The following is a 10892-nucleotide window of genomic DNA, read 5'->3' as shown; positions in this document are numbered from 1 at the left end:
AAACAGTGAAACTTTAAAATTAAGTCATTTATGAAGTATTTATAATATGCATAAAGCTGAATGACTGATTAGAAATAAAAGAAATATGGGGGAGGGGCTATTGAAACATTTAAACTTCTTAACTTGTTTTTGTCATGTATGTGCACTTAACACACATCATATAAGCATATTGTACAGGAAAACCAGGTAATCCATTAAACAATAAAAAGCTTATCTAAATCTTTCAATATGTTTACTATACTAAAATGTTAACTGGTCAGCCTTAAAGTTATGTGTCTTGCACACATGATCATATTTGTTTCCTTACTGCTAATGTATCATGTTTCAATGTGAGGGGTGGTCAGGATCTCCTTAGACCAGGCACTCACAAAGAGTGCTTTTGTTGACATGGTCTTTGAATACTTAAAGGCACGTGTTTGCCTCTTCCACCAATGTACCCTCTACTGGAAACCCTGTATTGGGGAACCTTGTTTCTATAGACTCAGGTGCTTAGCTTCTGTCTGCCAAGCTTTTTATCAGTGGCTCATTTTTTTTTTATCTAACCAGAATTCCTTGATGTTTTGATGTTTTTTTGTTGTTTTTTTTTTTTAATAATGCAAGAATAAACATTAAGGTTCTATAACCTTTCTACATGGTTCCGCAAGGCTAGGTTCTTGGACACCTTCTCTGTGGAATGCACAGCATTTTTATCTTACAATTTGCCTTCTGTTAACTAATAATTATTACATCCTAATTTTGAAACCCTGCTCATAGAGTTTTTAATGCTTTGTATCGTTCTACCATGTGATCAACCAAGCTTACTTTTTTGAATATCACAAAACGACTTTTAATGTCAGTACCTTTTATTCCTGACTTTCCGACAAGATATCATGAAAAGAACAAACACCCAACACCAAGGCCAAATGCTGTGACCCTGGCCCAGTTATCTTTTCACGTAGCTTTTCTTGTGACTTATGTGTGTGATTAACACCTCTTTGTGACAAATGTTATACCCATTTATCCTCGAGTTTTAGCTGCGTACATGGATTTATAAATGCTTAGAGAAATATCGCCAGGATTGATCCACTAATCACATGTCAAAATTTAGTATCTCTCATTTTTAAAGCTTATTCACATCTGTTCCTGTAGCACAGAATGCTATAGGAGTCCCTTCTCGCTTACAGCCAGCATAATCTTTAATGACTCATTGTAGTATTGTGTACTGTAAGACTTCCTTAAATATTAGGTTTTCTTTTCAGATTAAAGTTATATTTGAACAGGATCAATTGGTTTCAATTTGCCTACCTGAACATCTCCACAACAAAAATTGCATGTAACCGAGGTCTCATGAATAATGACCAGTTGTCCTTTTCCCACCTTTCTTTTAGTCATACAACTTTGAACACTGCATCATCTTATGTAACTCATAATGAAGGCCAAATCTTGTTATGGTTATTGAAAGCATCTTCCAAATTTCAGTTCTGTGTAATCAACAAAATACTTGACCCTTGTCTCTTCAAAACTATTGACCTTTTCTGGTAAACGAGATCATGTTGAAGTAACCAAAACTTGCTTTACACCTGGCTATATAAGCTCTTTCTCAATTGCTGAGTTCCTCTTCAGGAATGGCCCTGCTGTCTAAAGGCAAAAGGCAGTCACACCAGACTGTTTACATTTCTTGCTTCACAACGTTGGAATGAGCTACCAGTAACTTTGGCATTTGCTGTGTAACTAAGGTCTCTTACTGTACTAACTTTAGCTCTCCTAAAGAAAATGGTTTCCCAAACTAAAAGCTATTTTTAATGCCTTACCAGCTTTTTAACGTCTTAGGTTACTTTCAACATGCTCACATAATAAATTACTTACATTTAAACAGCACCAATTCATAATCCACATCATCTCAACATAGTAGACAGAAACAAAAAATTTTGCTTGAGAGAAATTGAGAAAAACCTTAAAGAAACTTAATTAGCAGGTTTTAACATCCAGGTTATGCAAAAATAACGGAAATCTGACCACTTTTGGATATTGTATGAAAAGCCAACAAGAATGTGAAATAAAAGCATTGCTAAACATTAGGTCTTTGATAACAGTCATTTTCTACTTTTGTAGCTTTACCTCAGGCTCTCGTGACTTTTTAAATGGATTGCAATTAATGTCATGTTGGTGTGTAAAAAAGTAAAAAAAAAAAAAAATCTGTTTTTTTTCTAGCTAAAAAGTATCTAGAAAAATAAATTGTGTAAATTATTAAATGATAATCAGTAATCTAACTAAAATTAGGGGACTTCCTCTGGTTAGTTTAACGTATTTTTTAAGACTCAAGAAAGATTAAAGCAGATTGAATAATTGACTTGTTTTTTTTTTATAATGATTAAACTAAATAATCAATTACTTATTACCTATAATCAAATTATGAGAAAATTTATTTTTGAAAGTAGCAAAGATTTACCTATAGAAATTATGTTTTAAAGCAAACTATTAAAACTATTTGGTTGAGAGTTATAAGAAGCACAGTGGGGCTATATTTATCAATATAATCATATCAAAAACGTTGTTTTGGCACCTCCATTGAAAGCACATTGAGAGAATACTTAATCGTTTGTAGAGTTCCTTTGATTTGCCTTATTTTTACATTTTCCCATTTAACGGTTGCTAGGAGAGCTTAGTAAAAGGGCTGAAACAATTATTTGGATTAATCATGATTATTCGATTATTGAAATAATCATTATCTAATTTTGTAATTGACTAATTGGTAAATGGAGTATAGAGACTGTAAAACATGCCTTTGAGCTGACAGAGCAACCCACTCAGAGCAGTAATTATATAAATATTGTACATTTTTATATATATATATAAACATTTTGTAATTAAGATTAAAAAAAAGTTTTCATCTCTTAATATGCTCTATCCAGAATTCAAGTAGAAAGTTTTAGTTTCACCTTTAATTTCGTAAAAAGTCTTCGTTAAGGAACTTGCTATCCAATTATTAATTGATTAATCAAAAATAAAATTAAAGATAAATCGATTTGCAAAATAATCATTAGTTGCAGCCCTACTTAGTACAAATAAGGCATCCATGTTAGAAGAAGTGAACATTTTGGGGCAATTAAATGTATGGCAGACCTTCCACCTTGATATTTAAAAAAAAAAGTCTCCTATCACAACTGAAGTGGGATGAGGTGTGAACTATAGATGTGAGATTGTCACACGCTCTGCATAGAACGCTAGTTTAGTTCTATGCAGAACTATTTTACTTCTTATTTCACCCTCCGGTATTTTGTGCAAAAAATATATGCTCAAGAGTGCAAAAAAAATGTATTACCCCAGCTCCAGTTTCAGTTACCGACTGTTTACACTGTGAGAGATATGTCTGCTGATGAAATGGAGTTCACCCTGGGGAGATGATGCTGGTCGGCGTAGTTTTGTTGGAATCGGGGCAACAAGCTCTTGCTTCCTAACTCCTTTATGGTCTATGACAAAACTGATGTAACAGTATGAATGCAACAGACACAGAAGGTTTTTTTTTACCTAATCATGACTTTATAAAACCTGATGTTATTTTCTGAGCGATTAAGTGAAACCATTCACCACACAGTGTTTTGCTAAGAAGACAGAAAAGATACCGATTTGTATTTGTCAATGTTGAAAACAACATTCTGCTACCTTTTCTCCTTCTGCAAGACTCTACAAGGTCATGAAGGAATAATCAGCCCTGAATATCTGCAAGCTTCACATTTTTTTGTAAGACGTGTGTGCGGGGGGTATATTGTGTTTTATTGCTGGCATAGAAACGACAAACAGAGAGCGGTGAATGAAAACAAAACAAAATGAGAAAACAGAGGTAAAAAAGACAGCAAAGGTGGAGTGAAGGCTTTGGTTGACAATTACTCTCATTGCATCTGGAGGTTTTGGCAACACAGAGCTTTACAGCTCTGTTTCTTTTGAGCTCTGCAGCTCGAAGTTGCAGTCTCCTTGGTTCCAACTCCATTAGGTGACAAAGGAGCTTTAGTGAGACTCAATGCCGTGGCATTACAGGCTTCTGGACTTTATAAAGAAACCCACAACTGTCTCTCTGCATATTAATGAACACCCCCTTAGATCGCTGTCAGAACTCTTTTTCAGCCCACTGATGGTTTGGTTTTCTTCCTTTGATCTTTCAGGCCAGATTGCAAAGCCAAAGTTGTTGTTAATTTTATCCCTCTACACCGTGAAGGAAGCGCGCTTCTCTTTTAGCATATGCTGAGGCTGTATCAGGTTTTCCTGTGAGAAAGTGAGAAGTAAAGAGGTAAATTGTCGTACAGCATGTGCACAGGAACCTGCTGCTGTTGCACAACGGCCTCTAACAGACAAAATTTGAACTTCCTGCTGCTGTTAGTGCCTTGTTTGCTCATAACAGGATGTTGGAAAAGGGGCTGGGCCCCTATTGTATCTCACAAATGTTAAACCTAATAAAGAAAAGAAAAAGTGAAGAAAATTATTTTATGAAGACATAAAATTGTGCTTATCTACAGAATGTGAGAAAAATAACCATTAAATTAATTATTTATTGCATATAATGTTATACTTCTGTTATACGTCATGGCCTCTTTTTAAGTTACATCTCTAAGATTAAAGCTGAATAAAGGTTTTAATGCTAAAGAGCTTAATTCTTGTAGGAATGAATTCACCAAGGTGTGGAGGAAATGTTTCTGTCCACAATGATGTAAAAGCACACAGTTGTTGCAGATTTATCTCCTGCATGTTCCTCGTGATTGCTTAACGGAAAGATAAAAATTGGATGCATTAAAAAGCAAATACTGTAAAGACAAAATAAACAATTGAATAAAACAGGATAAAAAGGAAACTAAACAGCACGTGTTATTATCTGGTTCGCTCGATTTGTGTTAAGCAATTGTCCAGTTGTCCCGAATAAAGAGGCTGGCAGAAGTATATCACAAATTGTTGAATTTGAATACAAGTTAAACAGAATGAGAGATTGTTGACTCTTTTGGTTTAAAAATCCCAAAAAATGTATTTAAATGTCGTATTGTAAAAAAAAAATAAAAATAAATAAATAAATAATTTAGGCAGCATATGTGTTGCAGGTGTGGCTGCTAGGTCAAATGTGTGATTTTCTTTTCTGCACACTTGTGAGATGTCACAAAACAACATGTATCAGATTTTAAAATAAATGTGATCTTCCTGTTAAATTTTGCAACTTCACTAAGAAATATTTCACCCTGGTAACAATCTGCGGTCAACAAATATGCTATTTTTTTTTACCTCTCAGTTCTCTGAAAGTATCTTAAATGTTTTAGCCATTCTTCGTTTGATTAGCAGCATTTACCTTTATTTGTTGGAGAAAAGTGTTCACTTAGAGTGCATGCTGATAAAATGTTAAGACAATTGTATTTCAGTTAATTTCTAAAGTAAACTGCAAAAGAATACTAAAGCCAGTCAAGGTTTGTTTCTATGCAGGTAATCTATCTGTACCTTGCACCACCAGTCTCCCCTGAAATCAACCTGAGAGTAAACATTCAGCCTCAGCACTGTGTGTTAATTCCTGAGCTCCTACTGTAACACCTGCTGTCTGTCCCCAAGTCCTAGTGTCAGAGTTCACCTGCCAGCCAGGTGTTTCACCAAGTCAACAGTTTCTCTGTGTACACCACCTGTTGGCATAATATCCGATGAGGCCAATTTTGCATTTTTGCTTTTATTTCCATACCCTGAACAATCTTAGACCAACTTAACCATCAGCAAATTGACTTAGAACTGTTGTTTTGATGCAGATGGTGGCAGGAAGAACTGATAAAGGATTGAGATTCTATGAAGAAGAGAGAAAAAAAACAAAAATAGATAAACTTGGTCCGAAAGTTGCAATTACAACATCCATCCATTATCTGACACGCTTGTCCCAACTGGGGTCGCGAGGGGTGTTGGTGCCTATCTCCAGCTGTATATGGGCAAGAGGTGGGGTACACCCTGGACAGGTCACCAGTCCATCTCAGGGCAACGAAGAGACAAACAGGACATACAACCATTCACGCACACACTCACACCTAAGGAGAATCTAGAGAAGCCAAAAAACCTAACTGTCATGTTTTTCTTTGGACTGTGGGTAGAAGCCAGAGTACCCAGAGAGAACCCACGGATGCTCAGGGAGAACATGCAAACTCCATGCAGAAAGGGCCGGGCCTGGAACCCAGAACCTTCTTGCTGCAAGGCAGCAGTGCTACCCACTGCGCCACTGAGCAGCCCCAATTACAACATATCAATGTATTTTACAGTTGGGTAAATAGAAAACAAAAAATATATATATATATAAGATTAGCTATTGCATTTTGATGTAGACATTCCTCAAAATGATAACCTTTAAATAAATAAACCTTATTTTGTCCACTAGTTTAGTTTATTTTATCCAGGAGAACTTTTAACAGGCATGGTTAAAATTATGTTTTGCACCACAGAAAATGTTTTGGCTTGTTTAGTTGTTGATCTTCCATCTAAACAAAGAGAGCAAATCACCTCAGTTTTGAAGACATTACAGTGGCTTCCTGACACCTAAAAACAAGCAAAGGAAAAACTTTAAAATACTTCTTACTTTATAAACCACTGAAGAGTATCAAATACATTAAAAACCTTATTCATATTCCAAAACGTTCAAATCATCTGGCTAAAATCTGCTCGTGGTTGCATTAAATCATATTTTTCTCTCAGATCCTCTCTCTATTCTTAAAGAAATTGTATTCTTTGGAAGGATACTGGTTTTGGCTTTAAACACCAGAGCATTTTAAAAGCATACTGAGTCCATGCATTACATGAGTTTTGATTAAAAAGATGTGGATTTGTATGTGATAAATGACTCTTAATACATTTTTTGGGTAGTAAATATTTTTTTGTAAAGAACCTTTATATGTGTTACCCCAGACTTCAACACACCAATATGGCAATAACATTGTTTGATAATATTTCAATCTTTTGATTGGATAAACCAATATGTTGGTCAGAAACAGACCAAGTCATTAGTTTTGGATCAATCAATTTAATTTGTTAACCAAACAACCAATAAAAAATGATAACTGGTGTGTATAATAGTTTTGGAACGTTAGAACAATTGCAATGATGTGTACAAGTACAACATGCAAATCTTGGCATTAACCTTGGTTTTCACATTAATATAGTATTCATTTATTAGTGACAGTGGTGTCAGATGCAACCAGAAGGTTGTTGGTTCACGCCCCGGCTTTGACTTTCTATGTTATTACACTAATTAATCTGTATATTGGTCAGAGTGACCAATTTGTATTTCTTTGCCCTGTTAACACTATAGATTGGTTAAAAACATTACTAACATAGATTGGTTGTTTTACTCAAAAGATTGGTTGTTTTACTCAAAAGATTGGTTAGACGCAAAATTGGTAAAATTCAAATAATTCTTTGGTTGTAATGACATCTGTTTTTAGGGGGAGGCTGTATTCAAGATTATGATTCAAATCCTAATCAGATATGATTCCTATAGTTGTTGGAAGACCAGCTCTGTAGTATGAAGATCCCTGTCTTTTATTACTTGAAATATATTTGAAGCATCTTCATTGATATTTGATGACTATTTATTTATGACTTCCTGGGCAATTGTGCAATTAATCAACTATGGAGTTGATTCTGTTTAAAAGCTATATCTTTGAACCCTGGGAAAGGAAATAAAAAATTACTTTTACCCTTTTTGTTATTTTACTACCACAAACATCACTGTATTTCATTAGAAATGCATTTTATAGACCAAATAAAAGAGATCATGCTGCTGGTAGTGGCAGTATCATGCTCTTGATGACTTGATTTGAAGATATTCAGGACAATCCTGGGGGAAATTGCTTTAGGAAGCTGCAGAAACGTGACGCTTGAAAGGTTCAGATAAAGAACCCATACATAAAACCAGAGTTATTGTAAAAAATTTTCAATCAGACCGCTTCCATGTTTTAGAATGAGCCAATCAATGTCCAAAGCTAAACTGAGAATCTGTGACAAGATATAAAAATCAAAACTGGCCCGATTTTTGTCCAAACCGTGAGCCATTTGGCAAAAAATGGCCAAAAATATGACTGCTTTTCAAAATGCGTGTCTTGACTCAGTAACCAATGGGGTAAATTGAAAATGCATGTTGTAGATTTTATTTTGAAAATATTTTAAAAGGATTATTGTATTGTACAAACTGTACAAACTTAGAAACAAAATTTAAATGACATCTAGGTAAATTACTGAATCATTTAACAGAATTATTTTACTCCCACCCCCACTCTCCATTCGTTCCCCTTATTGGTCAATTGTCCAGCATGAAATAACATAAAGCTTCAGTGGGGAATTGAGTATACCAACTGAAGATGTGATGCAACATTTTAGATCTGCTCTTAATACAAACATTTCTCCTCATTCTGTGTATTTGCTTCTTTCTAGTTAATTCCCGCGGCTGCAGTTTTGTTGGTGTATTTCTGGCTGAGGGAGCGAGTCGTCACAGTTTGACCTTTGACATGGCCAAAGCGGTCTGCGAGCAGCTTGAGACCATCATGGCAACTCGAGAGCAAGTCGAGCATGCATACAATAAAAGCATGCAAACCTGCAGGTAAAATGGGAGGCTATTCTTTTATACTTCCCTGAATAGAATACTATGAAAAAAATATTTCCATATTGAGAGATCTATTTTACTGTATAAAATGTAGTATATTTCATTTAAAGTTAGACACAATTTCAACAAAAAATTGTTAGATACTAAGTATGCTTTATATGATGGTAAATCATGGTGGATCAAAATTAGAGTCATTAAACGTTTACTTTTTAATTTTTTTTTTTTTTTTTTTATTTTAGGTATGGTTGGATCAGCGATGGGAGCATTGTCATTCTCAGACAAATCGAGCATGAAAACTGCGCAAAGAACATGACTGGGCTCATTTTTCAAGCACCTTCAACTAATGAAACTTTTGATGTCTACTGCTATGATGAAAACGGTAAATTAATAATCAAGAAAGATGAAAATAAAAAAAAAATGCTTTGCTTTTTTTCATTTAAAAATGGTTGTCTTATGTTTCTTTACTGCCAGCTGGTCCTAAAAAGAACTGCAGTCAAGCTTTCAAAAAATCAGATCAACCAGGTCAGTACAATACGTCCTTACATATCAATGACTTTAATGAGGAAAAATAATTCAAAATCCAAAATTTCAGCAATGTTTTTTTTTTTTTTTTTACTTTAATGGTTTAGATCAGTTTTGGAATAGAGACATAGAAGAGGAGAGTTGCTCCTGTCAAATCCGTACCAAAATAGCTAAACTGTGTTTGCAAGAGGGATTCACTCAAATGGTTAAACAAATAAATTGATAAACTACATATTACTGAAGAACTGAATGTGTCATTTTGTTGAACATCGAGTGGGATAGTGCTGCCCTCTTGGAAGAGGCTTACCAGCATTTACTGCAGGGCCAGCAGGTTCTGCAACAGCTTTTTTCTCGCTGCGATCAGACTGTTGAACCTTTGAAATTCTAACCAAGACTCTACATCACACTTGAAAACATCATACGAGCGTATTTGCACTACAGACATTGCTGATATTTTTCATAATCCCTTTAAATTGAGCACAACTCATTGTTCTACTGCATTGTGCACCATTTTTATTTATTTTTGCACTGCACTGAACCTTTCCTTATCGATACCGTCTGCACCATGACTTAAAACTGGATTCATTTTTCCTATACGGTCTACATTCTTGATCAGTACTGCACTTTATAAATGGTAAATGTTAATTTCACCCTTGTAAGCTGCTACTTCACTGTTGAAAGCTGTAGGTATCGAATTTTCGTTTTGTTTTTGTATACGAAATGACAATAAAGTTTGTCTAAGTCTAAGACAGTGGCCCCCAAAAATGAAACTCTTATCTCTGACAGTTTGTATGCATATGTTGAATTGCATGTAAAATGCAAAGCAAGTAAAACAGAATTACACTCATTCTATACTTCAGACACAATTTCCATGTAAACAGAACTTTAGCATGTTTTTTTCTGATTATAAACCATCAAATAATAGCCTCTAATTTCCATTAAATGGTTGGAAATACTGTATGTAATTGGTAAGCTTGGATGTTACCCATTTTTAAAATAATAGATGAAATGTAGTATGTTATTATTTAAACCAAAAGTGATTAACTTCCAAACAGCTACGACGGAACTACAGCCTCTGACCTCAGGAACAACAGATCCAGAAACAACTCCAACTTCCTACTTTGACAGTCAGACAGAAGCAACATCGGAGATGATAAATACTATTCCCCCTGTTTCTTCTCAAGCGGATCTGGGCGAAGGCCGAATCACTCTATTTTCCACTTTCACAACAGTGGAGCCAAACCAAACTGATGGATCTGGGATTGATACAATTTATCCAGAGGAGAATAACACGCCTCCAATGACCCACGCTGGAACAACAATGTTGGGTGAAAGGACAGTCACTGAGGAAGCAAAGCCTACTGGTAAAAACCAAAAAACAGTGTTTGATAGGAACTGTAATGGTATCTAATAGTGCATCTCAATAAATTAGAATAGACATTAAATGAAGTTTGTTTCTCAGATTAGAACTACAGGAGACCGAGCACCCTACATGGGGTCAGTAACTTACAGCATTGTTTGGGGATGGTTCAATATGTTACAAATGCAGTTAATTTCAAATAGAAGTTATATATTTGCCTTGGTGAGGAGGCCAGGGCCTTATATGCTGATGTAAAAAATTCAAATTGGCTTTTCAGTACCATAGGAAGAATTAACAGTCTTTTCGCCAATTAACTTTCATTTTGTCAGTTTGGAGTAAATACATTAGTTATGCTAATTTACCTTTGGGAAAGCTGGGCTTTCAAAACATTTGGAAAATGCAACTGTAATAAGTAATAAGTGAACCATATTG

At 34.9% G+C, this 10892-nt stretch overlaps 1 protein-coding gene across 1 annotated transcript in view; it reads left to right on the top strand.

The window, feature by feature from the left end:
- Positions 1-10892, top strand: part of cd44 (CD44 molecule (Indian blood group)) — a 14892-nt gene that overhangs the window by 1497 nt on the left and 2503 nt on the right. Inside the window, exons 2-5 of the mRNA XM_015375717.1 lie at positions 8410-8575; positions 8818-8957; positions 9050-9100; positions 10156-10503. Coding sequence (XP_015231203.1) covers positions 8410-8575; positions 8818-8957; positions 9050-9100; positions 10156-10503 — 705 coding nt within the window. The remainder of the gene's footprint in view (positions 1-8409; positions 8576-8817; positions 8958-9049; positions 9101-10155; positions 10504-10892) is intronic.

The sequence above is a fragment of the Cyprinodon variegatus genome, unplaced genomic scaffold (assembly GCF_000732505.1).
Source record: "Cyprinodon variegatus isolate N-32 unplaced genomic scaffold, C_variegatus-1.0 Scaffold124, whole genome shotgun sequence".
NCBI classification, from domain to species: domain Eukaryota; kingdom Metazoa; phylum Chordata; class Actinopteri; order Cyprinodontiformes; family Cyprinodontidae; genus Cyprinodon; species Cyprinodon variegatus.
The sequence above is the reverse complement of the archived record's forward strand: the minus strand, read 5'-3'. Positions and strand labels throughout refer to the sequence as shown.